Source organism: Furipterus horrens, unplaced genomic scaffold (genome assembly GCF_987537825.1).
Source record: "Furipterus horrens unplaced genomic scaffold, mFurHor1.1.pri manual_scaffold_3, whole genome shotgun sequence".
NCBI classification, from domain to species: domain Eukaryota; kingdom Metazoa; phylum Chordata; class Mammalia; order Chiroptera; family Furipteridae; genus Furipterus; species Furipterus horrens.
In genome coordinates this window covers 15,850,476-15,869,283 of record NW_028327173.1, presented here as the reverse complement: position 1 = coordinate 15,869,283, position 18,808 = coordinate 15,850,476, and the positions used below count along the sequence as shown (strand labels likewise).

At 44.5% G+C, this 18,808-nt stretch overlaps 1 protein-coding gene across 3 annotated transcripts in view; it reads left to right on the top strand.

Moving 5' to 3' along the window:
- Positions 1 to 17,772, top strand: part of RHCE (Rh blood group CcEe antigens) — a 30,982-nt gene extending 13,210 nt beyond the window's left edge. Inside the window, exons 3-10 of one of the 3 annotated variants that reach the window (XM_090268814.1) lie at positions 1,231 to 1,381; positions 2,772 to 2,922; positions 4,613 to 4,779; positions 6,810 to 6,947; positions 10,350 to 10,483; positions 12,565 to 12,644; positions 15,698 to 15,771; positions 17,591 to 17,772. In XM_090268814.1, coding sequence (XP_090124940.1) covers positions 1,231 to 1,381; positions 2,772 to 2,922; positions 4,613 to 4,779; positions 6,810 to 6,947; positions 10,350 to 10,483; positions 12,565 to 12,644; positions 15,698 to 15,771; positions 17,591 to 17,617 — 922 coding nt within the window. In that variant the 3' untranslated portion in view covers positions 17,618 to 17,772. The remainder of the gene's footprint in view (positions 1 to 1,230; positions 1,382 to 2,771; positions 2,923 to 4,612; positions 4,780 to 6,809; positions 6,948 to 10,349; positions 10,484 to 12,564; positions 12,645 to 15,697; positions 15,772 to 17,590) is intronic. The other 2 variants (XM_090268813.1, XM_090268812.1) reach the window with 2 other exon arrangements.
- The last annotated feature ends 1,036 nt before the right edge of the window (positions 17,773 to 18,808 follow it).

Sequence of the window (18,808 nt, the reverse complement as noted above, 5' to 3'; positions counted from 1 at the left end):
CAGCATAGGGGCTATAGTTGATAATATTGTAAAAACTATGTACGGTACCAGGTGGATGCTAGAATTATGGGGGGATCACCTCATAAATTGTATAAATGTCTAATCACTATGCTGTATACTTGAAACAAATAAAAAATAATATTAAATGTCAACTTTAATTGAAAAAAAATTAAATGAGATGATGTGGTTGCAAGCCTGTTTATACATGATGCTCAATAAATTATTATGATGGTGGTGATGGTTGTAGCATCATCATTATCAACTCCCAGGTGGAGGGGTGAGTCTCAGAGCAAGGTACCCAGGGGAGGATGGATTGGTTTAGCCACCATAGATTGCTGTATTCAGCAACACCTCCCTCAGGAAGTCCTCCTTGACTAGCCCAGTCCACACTGTTCTCTCTCTCTTCAGTGTCTCCCTTCAGCCTCATTATAACATGGATAGTGCTATCAGGGTTCATGATGTCAGCTCTGTCTCTTCAGCTGAATCATAGTTCCTCAGGAACAGAAATTGTTTTCTCCTCCTGAATCCCCACCCTGAGCTTGCTCATTTGTTAAGGGAAGGAAGGAATTAGTAATAATGCTAATGCCGCATTCTACTCCTCAGTTCTTTGTGCCGTCACGGTGCTAGACACCCATGCACGAATATTTGTTCTAATCCCCCCAGTACTATCATGAGATAATTTTATTATCATTCGTAGTCTACAGATGGAGAACCAAGCTCAGTGAGATTAAACAGCTGCTCAAGCGGAAAAGCTGAGACTGGAAGCCAGGCTTGTCCTACTTCCAAACCTGGTGGGAGAGCAGATAAAGGTGGCTAGAGGGGTACGCAGGTGAAGAGCGCCCTCTATTGAGCATTCGTGAGTGATGACGGCGGAAGAAAAGCCGTAAGCAGAGTCCCAGTTGTCAGGTCCCAGAAAGGAGCCGTAAGGGAACATTTGGCCTCTCTAACTCGCAGTAACATACCTATGAGACCCTCTGAGCATCCTCAGTATGGATGCCACCCTGAGGGAGGAAGAGGACGAAGGGAACCCCAGGCTGGGCAGCATCAGTCCCACATGGAGGCAGAGACCTTGTGTTCTTATTCTTCTAATGTGCCCAGAGTTTCTTGAACAGTGCCAGGCAGAGAGTGGTAGATCCTCAACAAGTGTTTGTTAAATGAGTGGATGAATGAATGAAGGAATGAGAGGCATCCTTCCTTCTCAGCCATCCCTGTCTCGTCCTCTCTCCCCAGGATTCAGCAGGCCACCATGAGCACTATGTCTGTGCTGATCTCAGCGGGTGCCGTCCTGGGGAAGGCCAGCCTAATGCAGCTCCTGTTGATGGTGCTGATGGAGGTGACAGCCTTTGGCGCCCTGCGGGTGGTGAGCAAGAAATTCCTCTATGTGAGTCGTGGTTCTATGAGGAGGGGTGAGCAGGTGGAAAGGGTGGCGTCCATTTGGTGAGGCTTCTGGGATTTAAAAAAATAAAACCAGGCCCAAATGGGGTTACAGAAGTGTGGTCTATGCTAAATGTTTAACCATAGCAAATGAATGCCTTAACTTCCAAAGTACTGTAGGAATCACAAGATAATTATGGGATGTATAAAAAGATTATTAATTCCCATGGCCCTACCAGCTATGGGCCAGCAAGCTGCATGACCAGCATCTTCTTTCAAACCAGTCAATGTGTGTCACTGATTATACATCCGATCTCATTGAGGGAAGTGGTCAAAAGTTGAAGGCTGAGGCCAGACCAAATGGTTTTCCCAGCTCTTCTGCTAGTTGCAACCCTGAGATGCAATCAGATACAATCAAGTAAGATGAAGGCTGATCACAGATGAGAAAGCTGATGCCCAGAGTGGGGAAGGGATTGTCCAACATCACATAGCAAGGTAGTGGTGTTTGTCTCATTGCTGAGGATGTTAACTTTGATCCCTTGTTAAGAAGGTTAGTGTAATAATTTGGGGTTGAGGGGATGGTGGCTTAAAACAAGAGGAGGTCAGGGAGGTGTGGTGCTAAAAATTCTGCCAATTCTGGGTATTTTTTGAAGGCACAGTTGATAGGATTTAGGAGTAGCCCACTAAGTGAGTTATTCAGGATTGCTAAATTTGATATTAATAAAGCAAAATTAGCATATACCTAAAATTTACTAAAGACTCCAGTTCAGTTGTGAGATGTCTGGCTGTTTGCAAAGTTTATATCACTCATAACTCCGTGAAATTCTGCCACAAAGTAGAAAGCAGTGAGGGTGTGTGATCATGTGGCTTTTGTTTGGCCTCACCTAAGTGGACCTCAGCCAAAAGTATTTAAAAGCTACTGATCAGCTCTGGCCCGAACGGCTCAGGTGACTGGAGCATACACTGAAAGGTTGTGGGTTTGATTCCCAGTCAGCGCACATGTCTAGGTTGTGGGTTCAATCCCTGTTTGGGGCATGTACAAGAGTCAGCCTATTAGCCAGCTGACGATTCTCTCACATCCATGTCTCTTTCTTTGTCTCTGTCTCTCTGTCTCTCTCAAAGCAATGAAAAAATGCCCTCAGGTAAGGATATAAATATATAAATAAAATAAAAGCTACCGATAAGACCAACTTGCAACCTCCCTAGAATAAACACTTAGCCTTTCGCAGGGCTCCTCTGAAAGAGGAACTGCTGGGCTGGATAAGTTCCAAACACCAGTCTCATGACTTCAAGTCACACCTGCTATATGAAGCTCAGAACTTTCTCCAAGGAACAGAGGCCTTTGCTCTTGGGCAGGAGATAGTGATGCTTACTGCTCCCGCTGGGTTTTGTTGCAGATGGGCGATGACCACTTAAACCTGATGCACATCCATGTGTTCGCGGCCTACTTTGGGCTGACTGTGGCCTGGTGCCTCTCCAGACCTCTGCCCAAGGAAGCAAAGGAGAAAGATCAGAGGGCAACAAGCCCCAGTTTGTTTGCCATGCTGGGTAAGGACATGGTGGGGGGGTGGTCTGGTACCTGGAGTGAACAAGAGGCTCCAAAATGCTCTGCAGAAACTCTCTCTCATCAGCCTGCCCTGGTTGTCTGAAGCCCCTCTACAGTGACATTTCCTCAAGTGGCCTCTGATGAATGCAGGCATTCAAATGAAGCCTTTCCCTCTAGGAGACCTCTCTTCATGCCTATCCAAAGGAGAGGAGAGACTCCCTACATTTAAATTTAAATAAGTTTATCCAACCTGTTTGGCCTCAACTTTAAGGAGGGAATTGGACAAGTGAAGAAAGTAGCCTCTGCCACCCACTCCACCCCCCATCCCAACCCCCCACCACCAAAGTGGAGGAAGGGTGAGGGGTGGGAACAGAAGAGTGATGATAGTGTCTTTTGAAAAGCTATGGTGAAAATGATGAACTCAGATCGCTGGGAGAGGCTTAGAGGAAATCAGCCAGTGAGCTTGACAGCTGGCAACTGGGTATCAGGCCATGGGGATGAAATGAAAGCAGCAAGTTAATTTTTTGAAATAAGCTTTTGGCCATTACAAGATGATGGGGTCAGGATGTTACCGAGCAAAAGGGTGTTCTTTCACGTGGTCCCTTGGTGTAAAACCCAACAATTAATTTTGAGGAAAACAGGTCTTTATTTATAATATTCCAACCTGGGGAGGGAAGTGAGCACTTCAGCTCAGCGTCCTATTTGTTCTCCCATGGGACCCAGCACTTCCCTTTTTCCCCAAAAGGCTAGAAGCCAAAACCATGCCCAGAAGTTCCCCATCCGTTATCTGTCAGCTCTCTCTTTCAGGATCTGGGGTACGATGTCATCAGCCTTCTTATACTAGTCCAGGAAAACATGTGCCATGTTGTACTGGGTCATGGTAAAGTCCAGGTTTTAGCAGAGTTCTTCCCACATGTGAAAGTTCATAAAGTCCAGGTGTGCAAAGTGGAGTCCTTGGTGGCCTGGGGTCTGCTGAAGCAGGCACAGGGGAAGCAGCAGCAGGCCGGCTTCCATACGAGCCCAGCACATGGCCCCCCTTTCCTTCTTTCAGACTGCCTGGCTCCACGCCCTTTCTAAACCGCATGGTTCTCCTCTACTTCCTTTCAAACCGCATGGTTTTCCTTAGTTTAATGGCTGCCACCTTATTTTTAAATTTCTAACCTTGGCCTGTGGTGCAGTGGGTATGATAACCAATTCTGGCCAACAGCAGAAACTTGCGCAGGCCCCACAAGCTCTTTTGTCACCATTCTATGGCCAAACCCCCTCCCATCTCCTTGGCGCCTTGGAAGGTTGTGGTCATTAGCATAACTAAGACACTAGCTTATTGGCCATAGACATGCAAAGGTATTTCTTAGGAAAAATGGCTGTGAGCCACTGAGTCCCATCCCCCCATTCCCCAAACCATGAGCTGTGGGAATTTTGGGGACCCCTTTTTTCCACCCCTTAACAAGGAGGCCTGGGGTTTAGTGATCTCAAATCTCAGGGCCTGAGTTTCCTTGCCTGTGAAGTATGTTAGCTGGACCCCACCAACTTTAGATTTCAGAAAGAACATAACTTGCCCAACATCACATAGCTAGAGAGTGATGAAGCTGAGATCTGCCAGCCCCAGGATTCTCCTGTCTGACGTCCGCAGAGGTTCAGGTTTTGGATCAGGAGTGCTGGTTCTGGACAATGACCTTCTCTGGCCCCCAGGTACCCTCTTCTTGTGGATGTTCTGGCCGAGTTTCAACTCTGCTCTCCTGGAACAACCGAATGAAAGGAAGAATGCTGTGTTCAACACCTACTACGCTCTTGCAGTCAGCGCAGTAACGGCCATCTCCACCTCAGCCTTGGCTCACCCCCAAGGGAAGATCAGCATGGTGAGGAGGGGGGCTGCTCTGTGGGCAGCACTTGGGTCTTCTGGGCCTGACACACATATCCGCGCCCTCTCCCCGCAGCCCCAGCCCCATCGTTTGTGAGAGAGCAAGCTTGGTGATGGGGCCTTTTCTCCCGTGTCGTGGAGCACAGAGAAGAGCGCTGGGTTGTAAAATGGGCACTGGAACTTAGGAGAGTGTCCAATGATCAAAGGCTTACTGGCGGAGGTGGGGGCAATAATTTAGTCATCAGCATTGACATCTAACAGACCTAGTTTTGAACCCCTCTCTGTTGGTTACTAAAGCCAGGCACCATGAGCAAGAGTCAGCAGAGAAAAACTAAAATAGAATTAGTCAACCTTTCTGCTTAACCCAAGAAATTTTCAAGATTGGAATGATGAAAATCAGGAGTAAAGAAGTATGTAAACCTTGGTACATGGCCTTGGTTAAGCCGCTTAAATTTTGTATGTAAAGTGCTTCATATGGAATAAGTGCTGGGCAAACATTAGCTGCTATTATGAGAAATGTTCACAATAAAACACCGGGACGCAGGACTTAAGCAGTCGACGAGGCATGGTTTCCTCACAGGTCTGCAGAGCTGGGCACACAGCCATATCAGGGACATGCGTGTGTGTGTCCAGAAGCAGACAAGCAAGTTGGTTTTATACTAATGCGAGTAGTAGCTCTCCCCTTTCCCCCTCCCCCTTCTTCTCCACCTTTCCATGCTGGATACTCTGGAGTTAAAATCTAATGTGATTAAATTAACTGAGGGTAGTAACTAACTAAGGGTGATCTGGTTATAGGCCTGTCTCCAGCTCTTCTTTGAAGTTTCCCTAACTTGTTTGGTGGGCTGTCTAGCTACATTTTTCCATTTCTCTGTGTTTGGTGTAAATATCTTCCCTCTTTGATCTCAGAGGTATTTGTGCTGAGCTGCGGAATATCCCTTTCTGACTTGTCAGTGTGCTAAGACTGTTGACTCTGACTCGCAGACCCCCTGATTCAAGATTTAATTACATTTGTCCTTTGCTGCTAATTTTTTCCTACTGGTTTGAGAGTCACCAGTTTCTGTGTCCCTTCCACTATTATCAATGGAGCCGGGAGATCATGTGTGAGTTTTTGGTGGGGGGAGGTGGCAAAAGTGTAGAGCTAAAGGCAAAACAAGTTCCCATGGTGATCAGGGCATGGGGTCAGCCGGCCAGAGGTGGTAGGGAAAAGTCTAAACAGATAGTGGGGCCTGAAGTGGAGAGAATGTGTCCATAGATGGCAGGTTAACAGTACTAAGGGGAGGAAGGTGTCCCCACAAGTGAGCGCCATTGTGACAAGGTGGGGTCATCCAGGGAGGCAGATTTGGCCATCAGGTTAGGGAAACCCAGAAGCTGGTCCTAGACCTGGCTACAGTTGAGCAGGGCAGGGGTGACAAGTGTAAGAGAAGGCAAGACCCAGTCCTGGAGGAATGAAGGACATAGCAGAGATGTGACTTGGACTCAGTTTGTTAGGTCCAGTCCTACAGGGTGGAATAGGCACCAAGAAGCCAATACTTCCAATAAAAATAATAAGAACAATAACAATGGCTTTTACGTATTGAACATTTACTTGCATTCTATGCCAGGCACTGGGTTAAAGGTTTTATGTGTGGTAACTCATTTAATTCTTACAATAAGTTGTATTAAGCAGGTAAAATCAAAACCCCATTCTTCTGGTGAAAAGCCAAAGCACCAGGTTAGGTTGTCCAGTACCCAAGCACACGACACTAAGGAGTGTGAAGGTGGCCGAATGCTGAGTAACTGTACTTTCAAGCTGATTCCCTAAATGCCTCCCAATCAGGGTGACTACTCCCTGAGCCTGAGAAGCCGGGTGAGAGAAAACCACCAATAAAGGCCAGGGAGTCTCAACGGAGGGGAGTGGATGGTTTCAGGATCAGTGAAGCAGGGAGCACATTACAAGGTTGCCTTACTACCAGCTTGATGAAGAACTCTGGGCAAGGTGCTATCTTCTGTGTGCCTCGCTTCATTCACCCACAAGCTATTTCTTTGCAGGCTCATATCCACAATGCAGTGCTGGCAGGAGGTGTGGCTGTGGGTGCCCCGGGTCACCTGATTAATACCCCTTGGCTTGCCATGGTGCTGGGCCTTATGGCTGGGCTGATCTCCATCGGGGGAGCCAAATGCCTGCCGGTAAGGAGCTGGGCAACAAACACCCTCTGCTTTATCTTAGACCAGAAGGACCCTGGAACCATGGTGGGCCACCATATGGTGCCACGGGCTGCATTAGACAGGTGTTGGCACCCTCTCAGTTTGGCTTCAAAGATTGGGTGAGGGACCCACCCTGGTTAGATGGTGAATTTGTTAGGATCTGGGGAGCAAGTAACAGAACCCAGTCAAGCTTGCTCAGACATAAGGGAGAATTTGTAATAAGGATCCTGGGATGTCACGGAACCCAAAGACAGGAATGCTGGCACCAGGGATGAGAAGGTCGTGGGGAGCCCAAGAAGTCCCTGATCTTTGTTTTACCTGAATATCTGTTTTATTCTCACTCTGTAGACTTCCTTTCTGTTCTCCTACTGCTATTCCACATGGTGGAATGTAGTCTCTCTCTTCAGGAAAGCAGCTAGGTAGCATCCCTTGGCCCCAATTCCAAGTCCTTTGAAGAAGGGGCTCATTGGTCTAACTTAGATCATATACCCATCTTTGGCTGGGGCTGGAGGTGGGGCATATCGTACATATATGGTTGCTGCCCATGAACCATGAGAATGGGGGTGGGGAGGGCAGCACCCGGAAGAAAGATGCTGGGTTGGTAATCCAGGTCATATCCACTTCTGTATGTTTAGTTCTTCTTCTAAGTGGATGGACTTTTCTTCCTGCAATATTCAACAGGCACATATAATACCAAAATACTTTATTATAGCTTATTTGTTATGACACACTTCTAACAAAAATATTTAGGAACAACAAATCTTTGTGGGTTTGAAGGCTTGGTGGAGAATAAAGGAATACACTTTTGGGTGGCACAGGAAGCTAAATTTTATTGACAGTGGATATTCAGGGAGGCAGTTTCAACTCCAGGAAGAACTTTCAACAGTTTGATATGAGCAAAGATGGGGCAGTCTGCTTTTCATCTTTGGAATGAGAACAGATGCCTTTTACCTCTTCTGGCTTTGAGGCCCTATAATTAAAGGGGATAGTGCACAGAGCAAAAAATGCATAAGTTGCCCTGGCTGGTGTGGCTCGGTGGATTGAGTGCTGGCCTGTGAATCAAAGGGTCACTGGCTTGATTCCCAGTCAGGGCACATGCCTGGGTTGCAGGCTGGGTCCCCAGTTGGGGGCACACGAGAGGCAACTACACATTGATGTTTCTCTCCCTCCCTCTTCCCTCCCTTTCCCTCTCTCTAAAAATAAATAAATAAAATCTTTTTTAAAAATGTGCATCTTATCATCAGGCTCAGAGTCCATTGTTTTCTCTGTGTTTCAATTTCCTTGATTCTATTACTGGGGGAATGATTCAAAGATGATTCAAGCCCTGACCGATGTGGCTCAGTTGGTTGGAGCATTGTTCCATAAATCAAAAGGTTGCAGGTTTGATTCCTGGTCAGGGCACATGTCTAGGTTGCAGGTTCAGTCCCCCATTAGGGTGAGTACAAGAGGCAACCGATTGATGTCTCTCTCTTGCATTCATGTTTCTCTCCTTCTCTCTCTCCCTCCTTTCTCCTCTCTCTAAATCAATAAGTATGACCTTGGGTGAGAATTAAAAAAATTTAAAAGATGGTTAATTCATTTTCTCATTCATTCATTCATCACATATGTTTTTTTAAAAAAGACTTTTATTTATTTTTAGAGAGAAGGGAAGGGAGAAAGAGAGGGAGAGAAACATTGATGTGCAAGAGATCTCTCTCTCTCGGCAGCCGTCCGTCTCGAGAGACGATGGTGTAGCTTCTTAAGAGTCTATCTGCACCGCCGAGAATGGCTGTGCAGTCCGACTCGGGAGTGACACGGTATCTGTCTCCTCCCGTGTTGAATCGACATCTTGCGATGACGCTGGAGTATCCTCTCCAGTGGAGCTGAAGCTACAGAGCCTGGGCAGGGTGATATGTAGGGTCTGCTGTTGCCCATGCAGCAGACCCCCCCCTCTCTTCGCAGCTGAAGGGTCCAAGGGAAAGACGGAGTCAATACAGCTTGGCTTCAGGTGCGCCGCAGGAGTTGCCGGTGTTGACTACAACGTCAAACCGCCTTAGGGACTCCGGCTCCGGATTTTCTGTTGGGGTTTACTCCCTTAGCCTTTCCCCAGAAGAGGTATGCCGCAAGGCAGCGGAGGTTTTTTGGAGTTAGAGTTTTCCTGTGCAAGAGATACAGATACATTAATTGGTTGCCTCTCCCATGTTCCCAGCTGGGGACCCAACCTGAAATCCAGGCATGTGCCCTGACTGGGAATCAAACAGGTGATCTTTGGGTTCACAGGATGGCACTCAATCCACTCAGCCACACAAGCCAGGGCTCATCACATATGTTTTAACATTTATCCTACTTCCCAAGCTATAGTGTAGTGAAGAAAATGGACAAATAAGCATAACTCAGTGTGATAACTGCTCCAGGAGCATATCTAAGCCAACTTGAGATGGGTCAGGAAATTCTTCCCAGAGCAGAGGATGTCTCAGCTGAGCATTGACAGAAATAATATCAGTCAGGCAAAGGAGTGGGAAATGCATTCCAGGAAGAAGAAACTGTGTTCAAAGGCTCAACAGTGAGAAGAGCATATGGCCCAGCCAGGAAACAGAAGGACGTTCTAATGACTGAAGTATTAGAGAGAGTGGTGGGACCAGAGTCTTGAGTGATGGCAGTAGCTCAGGTACATCTGCTGCGCTAGTCGAGGAGTCTGGAGTTTTAGTTGGAAGACAATGAGGATTCTAAGATAGGAACTAGCCTGATCAAATTCTCATTTGTATCGACATCTGTTGGCTCATGGCCATCTGGGAGGCTAAGTGGTGAGGTGGAGGAGCACTGAATGGGAGTCTGAAGGTGTGGTCAGATTCTTTTCTTCTGATTTTTCTTCTAATCAACCATGTGGTCTTTGGGATCGCAGTGAAGTTGGGTAGGCTAGACCAGTAGGTCTCAATCACCTCCCAGGGACATTTGATGATAAATGGAGACATTCTTGGTTGACACACTGGGTTGAGGGTGCTATTGGCATCTGGAGGGTACAGGCCAAGGATGATGCTAAACATCCCACAATGCACAGGACAGCCCCCCTCATACCACAGAATTGTAGCCCAAAATGTGAGTAAGATCTGGGCTAGATTTTTGCTTCTCAAAGTGCAGTCTGTGGGCCAGCAGGCCACGCTGGCATTCCCTGGGACTTTGTTGGAAATGCAGACTCTTTGGCCCCAGAACCACTAAATCTGACTCTTCAGTTTAACAAGCTCCCCAGGTGATGTGAGTGCATGTTCAAATCCGAGAAGTGCTTCTTTACGTGAGCCCTAAAGCCTACCCCTTTGTGGTGGCCCTGGATGACAAGGATCTGTGAAAAGGTGGGCAGGGAATGCCAGTCTCACCTGTACATTCGCTTATAATGACGTTTGTCCCCAGGTGTGTTTAAACCGCATGCTGGGGATCCACGACACTTGCGGTGTGCACTATACCTTTGGCTTGCCAGGTCTGCTTGGAGGGATCACCTACATCGTGCTGATGACGCTTGAGGCAAGCTGGACCAATAGTTCCATGTGAGTCACTTGCCTCACCCTCTTAATACCCCCACCTAACTCAGGAAGAACTGTGCCCAGAGGCCTTAGCCGGAGTGCATGCATTCAGGGCCTGGCACTCAGCAGCCCACAGTGAATATTTGTTGACCAATTTATTCAGAAATCCTGCCCAGCTCCTAATTTGTGTGAAATCATCACATCTCCAGGTCACTTCTTTCCAAAGAGGGCAGCTTAGGTGCAAGGCAAAGGCAGATAGTCCTGAAGTCCCCCAAAAGCAGACACAGCAAGGCAATCAGGCCCAAGCCAGTTGAGTCCATTTTCCAACATCTGATGGTATAGGTCATAGTGAAGGGTGTGCAGTAGAGTCAGCCTTGTCTTGACCTCTTACTAGCTGGGCATGCTATCTAACTTCTCAGCTTCAGTCACCCAATTGTACATGAAGATAACGACAATACCTCCTCTCACAGGGTTGTTGGAGGCTGCCTGAAGCCAGGAGCTATGTGGTTAAGAGGATTTAATAAATTAACGCAGGAAAATGCTAGGTACTCTCCCAAAGCATTGGCAAAAGATTCAAAATCATTAGAAAAATCATGTGGGCCAGACTCTTCTCATGGGCTGCCAGCCTGGATAATCTGGACCACTTGTTGTTCTAGATCCCAAATTCTGTGATTCTGTGGCACTCCTGGAGCAGTGGTGTTCAACAGCATCAGCATCACTTGGGAATTGGTTAGAAATGCAAATTCTAATATCAGGGGGATCACTTTGTAAAGTATATGATTGTCCAATCACTATGCTGTACATCTGAAACTAATATAAAATAATATTGAATATAAACTGTGATTGAAAAATGAGTATCAAGTAGACAAATTACAGAGTCTAAAAAAACATAGTTAAAACAAGTGTTCCATTGTGTGAATACAGCATAATTTATCGATCCATTGTTGATGATCATTTGGTTAGTTTCCAGTTTGGAGCTATTATGAACATGCTCGTATTGCTGCTATATACATTCTAACACTTTTCTGGAGGAACAAATGGATGGCACTTCTAGGAAATATATGCCTAGAAGTAGAATTCTTGGATCCTACAGTATTCGTACACCCACTTTAGTGGATATTGCCAGTTTTCCACTGTGGTTTGCACCAATCTATACTTGAGAGTTCCCTTTATCCCATATATTTTCTAACACTCCATATTTTCCTTCCTTTATATGTTAGCGACGTAAACATCAAACTTATTGTTTGAATTTTAATTTCCCTAATGACTAAGTGGAGCACTTTCCATGTGCTTTTAGGACATCTGAGTAACTTTTCTTTTGAAATGTCTATTCAAGTTCTTTTGCCCATTTTTCTATTGTCATTTTGTCTTTTTCTTATTGATTTGTAGGAATTCTTTATATGTTTTGAATATAGATCCTTTGTCAGATATATGTATTGTGAATACCTTCTTCCACTTTGTGGGTTACCTTTCACTTTCTTAATAGTGTCTTTTGATGAACAATTCTTAATTTTAATATAGTCCAATTTATCATTGTTCTCTTTATGTTTAGCTCTTGTACGTCCTGTTTAAGAAATCTTTGCCTACTGCAAGGTCATGCAAATATCCTCCCAGGGCCACTTAATTCTTTAAAGTGAAGTCTTGGGTTTGCATTGAAGGACAGCGAACAGGGAAGTATGTTCAAGGGGGGTGGCCACGGGAGATGGAGCTGATAGCCAAACTGTCCCTCTCCTTGACTTGATCTTTAATTGCTGAATGAGGAAACTCTGGGCTCTGAGAAGTTAAATGACTTTCTCAGGGTCATGCAGCTAGTGACAGAACTGGGACTTGAAATTAGTTTTTCTAACTCCTGGTCTAGTTCATTATCCATGGGTTCCAAGGATTAAAGTAAACCAGAGGGGATCTTGGAATCCCCACTTCCCCTCCTTCATGCCTGCATAACTTTGCAGGAAAATGACAGGGAAATGCACCACCAAGAAGAGGACACTTGTTTTCCTGATGGCCCCTCCTGACGGTGTCACTACTCATGCAAATAGTGCTTTCTGTCCTCACGACCTCTGCAGCCTGATACCTGAACATGACCACCTTTGCTTTGTCATTTCTAGGATCGGCTACCAGGTGCTCATCAACGCTGGGGCACTGAGCTTGGCCATGGCCATGGGTCTAACATCTGGTCTCTTGACAGGTCAGTGTAAGATCACCCTCCTGCCACCGCCCAGGCCCAGGGTCCAAGTGCATAAGCCCCATGGCTGGATGTGTATGAGCCTATCCTGTCCCATGAGGCAAAGGGCTCATACTTTGATTAAAAAACAAATGCTGAATCAGATCATTTCAGAAATGGAAAGGCCCTCAGAGATCACCTGCAATAGGGGTGGACTCTGAGGGCCAGGGAAAGAAAGAGACTGTCCTGAGGTTATAAGCAGGAGTGAGTGGTGGCATTGCAGCCCCTTAAGGCCAGGGCTGGTGATTTCACTCAACTTTGTACAGAAGGCAAAGAAAATCCTGAAGCTGAAACGCTTGCCTCATATTCCCTGAGGACATCCATAATATTATTTGGTTCAACAAATATTTATTCAGTATCTACCATGAGCCAGATGCTAATCTTAGGCACTGGGGACACAGCAATGAATAAAACAATTCCCTGACTGCATGGAGCTGACATTCTATTTGATAATCAATAGACAAATAAATGCATACTATGGAAGATGGCAATACATGATATGAAGATAAATAAATCAGGTGAGGGAACTAGAGTCAGTGTGAGGGTGGGCTGTTCTTTTGGAAGGGTGGGAAGGGAAGGCCTGTCTAGTAAGCTGACTTTTAAGCAGAGACCTGAATGGAGAGAAGAAGAGACATATGGCATGCTTATATTGGAGACAAGCAGTCAATGAGAAGGAATAGCAAGTGCAAAGGCCCTGAGGCAGAAACATGCTTTGTATGTTTGGGCAAGAACAAGGAGGTCAGCATAACTGATGTGGATAGAGTGAGGGGGAGAGTGGAAGGGGCTGGAAACAGTGGTAGCAAGGAGCCAGATCACGCTGAAAGATGGAAAGCCATTGGGGTTCGTTAAACAGAGGATCAAAGCATGTTTTTGCTCCTGCAATATGACAGAACAGCAAAGAATCTTGAAGAGTTACTAATTTGCCAATCTTACATACCAGGCAAAAATATGCATTCTGTTCAGAAAGGTTGACTTTTATTCTATAAGTGAACAGCTTTTCTTGGTTAGACGCTCATATATTGTGCCCTGAGTGGGAAGTGGATGCCAAACAAGAGATGAAATAGCACAAGCAGACACTAGCAAGTTGCCTGACATCACACCACTTTCCTTTCTGTGGGCTTGGCTGGCTTCTCTGTATAATGAAAAGATTACGGTAACTAATCATTTGGCTTCCTTTCAGCCCTAAAATATATATGAAGGTACTTTTTGGAGTTACCCGGCTAATTTTAGAGTGAGATTGTCTAGAATGACCTTAATATACCATTTGGCCTCAGATTTTGACATGAGGTGATTATTTAAAAAGAGATGAATGTACAAAGAAAAAAAAAAAACACAAAAGAGAAATAAGACAAAAAAGAAAAAAAACACACATAAAAGTAAAAACAAAAAGCAAATTTAAAAAAAGCCTTCTTCCATAAGTTTACATTCTATCCCGAATAGGGTTATTAGATTTAGCAAATGAAAGGATAAGGTACTCATTTTTTTTAAAATTCAGAATTAGCTGAGCATCTCGTATTTCATCTGGCAACCCTATACCTGGGCTCTTCCATCATTCACCATTAGTCACTGTATTACCAAAGTGACACTGACTTGCAATGTCTTATAAAGGCCTTGGGGGTGAGGGGTTCCTTATACTTAAGAGAAGAGCAGAAATGGCAACTATATTATTCCTTTAAGAGTTAAAACCAATGATCTTTCCTTATATGTTGCTTTGGACATGAGGGAGCTAGTAATTTTTAAAAATTTGGGCAATGGAAGGGGAAGGTGGCCCCCAAGCTGCCAAAATAGCACCAAATTGCCCTGTGAAAGCCAAGCATTTTACTTGTCAGGAGACCCCATTATCTGAGTTCTGACTATACTGTGTAAGGAACAATCCCATCAAGCATAGCTGTTGGGTTTCCAGTTCAGGAAGACTAGAAATAGCAGATTAGAGGTGGAGTTGGTTCCAAGAGGTAAGGCACACCGGTATGTTAGAAGTGAAAGCAAAGAGCCTCAGAGGGGAAATTCTTAAAATCGGACACAAGACCACAGAAGGCCTGGGTGCAGAAGAGCAGGCCAACAACTTCCACAGCTACACAGCTTCTCTGCGTTATAGCAGTTGTATAAGTCAGTGTTCCTAGCAACGGTTAAAAACGACTAAATGTGTTCAGTGATGACTCATAACAAGTACAATATGGATTTATGGATTTAAATGGATTTTCATTAGTGATGTGTAAGCCTCACTAATGAAAATTCATCTGGAAGATTCATGTAGGCCATATAGATAATTTCTGAGGAATTCTAGCTAATTGCACCATACCTGTCAATATCAGGTAAAGGCATGCACAATAAAAGACAATATGAATATGCGTGTGCCTTCTCATTAATCTTACTATTGAATACATTGGGACCAATCATCATTAAAAATACACACATAAATCTACGAATGGCATTTCCCTGCTTCATGTGAAAGGTAAGCTCTCCCTTCGTGTACCTGGGAAACTGGGCAGACCTTGCACTGGGGGAATGCATAGCGCCACGCTCTCTGCACAGAGGATGGACAGGTGAGAAGAACAGGCACAAAAGCAAACTGTTATAACTACTTTCCTAACTACACAAGTGGAATCTTGAGCTGCGCTTGGCAGGACTTTATTGGGCCTACAAGTGTGCCTACCTTGACTCACTCTCCATGGTAGTCCATGCATTTTAAACGGATAAGCTTTTAAGTGGGAGCCTCGTCTGACGGGACCATCCTATTCTGTCCTGGGAAGCATGTCAGATCCATGGTTATCCTATACATCTCAGTATAACCTTAATTTTTCCAAAGTAATTGCTCTTGCCAGTTCCTATTAAAAGGTACCTATGGAATTAAATAAGCTAGTGCAGGAAGAACAGTGCTTCAATTTGTCTGTTCCTGGCTGTGGAAGAAAAAAGGATTTCTGTTGAGATACCATAGTTGACATATGATATTTTGATTAATTTTGAGATAACAAATGCTGTGTTCCAAATGTTTAACATTTAGTTATGACTTTAAACAGGTGTACTCTTAAACCTCAAAATATGGAGAGCACCTCACGTGGTTAAATATTTTGATGACCAAGCTATCTGGGAGGTAAGATTTTTTAACCTATTAATGTCATAGATTTTGAGTGTGTGAACTTAAAAAGCTACCTGGGCATATATATTAACTTGGTGTTTATGAGAGTAAAATAAAAACAAATGAAAATGAAGTAAAGAGCATGCAAGGAGGAGCAGCTCCATGACGTACATGTGTGTGTGCGCGGCGGGGAGGATAGAGGTAAAGGTTACCATTTCCCTGATGCCTCAAAGCCATTGAGAGCCAGGGATAAGAGAACTGTCTCTTGCCACACTTCTCAAAGTGGGCAAATAGTCTGACGTTCAGGAGCTAGAATCCTGAATGCAAGAGCCAGAGGACCACAGAGGCCAGCAAGTCTAATCCCCTCATTAGATGGATGCTCAGAGTGGAGCCAGGACTGACCGAGTGCTCACAGCGATTAAGTAGCAGAAGGCATCGTGAGGGGAATGTTGAGAGTGAGAAAAGGAGAGGCATGAAGCAACCTAGCTCAGCAGAGGGGGTAAAGAGAAGGATGAAAGATGGGCTAGAGTCCCCTGAAGCATCCTTCAGGCAACTGGAAGCTCCCAAAGGTTTCCATGGGGGAAATTATGCAATAAAATGAATGTTTTAGAGTTGAGTACAATGATAAGATGAAGCACATGGGATGACTGCAATGTGCTGAAGATCCTCCATTGGCTTCTGAATAACTATTTGCAGTTTCTTTTTAAAATAATGTGATTGCCAAGAAATAGAAACACCACCACTGTTTTGGCACAAAAACATGACAAAATGTGTGAAGAGTGCCTCCTGCTGTTTTATGCAAAATTCTCAAAACTGAGTCTTGTCACTCCTGCTTCTGATTGAAAATAAATGTTCAGACATACAGTGAGAGTCCAACATACGCTTGTTCAATCAAAATGAGAGCTCACTCTGGAAGCAAAGTGGGAAAACAGATGAGGAGCCTGCCAATGACTCCTTCCCTCTGGGAGAGGCCCAGTGCAGAGCATTGTTCTGGAAGACGGATCTGAATTCTAGTTTTAGCTCATCTCTGGTAGGCTGGTGCCCTCAGGCAAGTCACTGCTTCCTTGGGGCTCTGTTTCCTCCTTCATAAAATGAGGTCCAATTCCACATTCTGGGCTCAGACCGATCTGGGTCCTGCCACCTCTAACTCTGTGGTCTCTCAGAGCTTCCGTTTCCCCATCTCCGAGATGAAGATAATGATAGCAATGTCTCACTAGGTTGGTGGAAGGATTTAAAGGAGAGAATGTCCGTGAAATGTTAGCAAACTGATCCATAGAAAACACCTCACACGTTAGCTACTCTGAGTTCCAGTTCTAGAATTCTGTGATCCAAACAACTCAGTGAGCAGTGATGTTGTAACAAGGCAAAACTGAAGAATTCAGGCTATAGTCAACTTGCAGAAGAGAAGACCCAAAGGAGACCCAAGAACAATCTTCAAACGCCTAGAAAACTGTCATGTAGAAGAAAAAAAAATTTTTTTCTATGCTTCTCCAAAGAATGTACCTAGGCCTAGTGGGTGAGGTGGTATAAATTAACAATTTGAACTGTCTGAAAAATGGAATGAACTCCTTTAAATGATAGTAAGTCCATTATCACTGGAGGTCTTCAAATAAAGCCAGGTGACTATTTAGCAATGATCCATAAAGAGCTATACAGAATGAGGTCTGTCTGTCTAGGAGCTCTTCCAGTTCAGATGTTAGGAGAGAACCTCCAAGGGCTGTGATGAGGCATGTTGGTCACATAAATTCAAAAGATCAAGCCAGAATCAATATGGGTGCACATGTTAAGAGCAGAGGGTTTATCTTTAATAAAAATGTTTGCTTTGCTTTTACAGTTTCCTCATTTGGCTGTTGGATTTTAAGCAAAAGCATCCAAGAAAAACAAGGCCTATTCCAAAACAAGAGCTTCCTCTCACTGCTGCCCACATTTTCTTCTGTGCTCAGCAAACACTTGTTACTGCAGCCTCCTTATGTGTGACAAAATATTTGGTATGAAAAATAAAAGACTGAAAACGTGCTTAAGTGGTAATTTCATAAGTTTTAGAAAAGGTTTGGTTTCATTAAAAATGGGGCTACCAGTATTTTCTTAGGTGCAGGCATATAAAATTAAGGTTTTGGTTAAATTTTATTGACAATTGTTAGATTCTTTTCCATGCTTAATAACGTATCCTACCCAGTTAACTCTTGTCTACACCAGCAGAGCAGATAAAAAGTAGGGAAAAATTAAGAACTCACTTATATTTAGTCCTTGCAGACACCATGTTTTATTCCAGAAATTTTCAAGGTAGTCCTTATTCCCTGAGCACCTTCTCAATTTAATAATGGACGTCATGGTCGGTGGTGGAGGTACACAGCCTCAACATTAAAAAACTATAGTTCCATGACCTGAAGGAAATAATTTCATTTTCCATGGTCTGGGTTCTCTCATCTGTAAAAGGAGAAGCGGGACCTCAACCTCCAAGATCCCCTCCAACTCTCACGTCCTATGGATCTAAGAACTCACCATGACTGATTTGCTGTGGCATGACAGAAATAGTTACCTCTTTGAGTAGTGTCTAGATGCCCAGCCATATTCAAAACAGACCTATAGAGAGAGAACTATGGTTGACATGGAAAAGAAATTTAAATCATCTGAGATTCTGTGTTTAATGAAGGGCTAATTGTAGAAAGTTTTATTGAAGAAAACATTTCAAGCTGTAGTTCTGAAGAACATGTATCCCATATTTCACTAGTTCCTTAAAAAAAAAATTTCCATTTTACCAAGGTGGGGAGCCTGGGCGATAACAGAGTTCCAAAGAGGAACAGACTGAGAATTCCCAGTAGTTAATGTTTGTAATTACAACTGACCTGGCTGGTCTATGTTGAGCTTAGTGGTTCAGTACAGAGATACAATGAAACATGGAATCCAACTTATTATCGAACCAACAACAAAATTTGTCACCTGAGCATGTCAAGTCCCTATCCTTTTCTTCTTTCCTTCAACGGTGGATGTGGAGTGGCTGTATGTCCCACCAGAAGCATGTGTCAGCACAGCTGAATTATTACCAACCCCC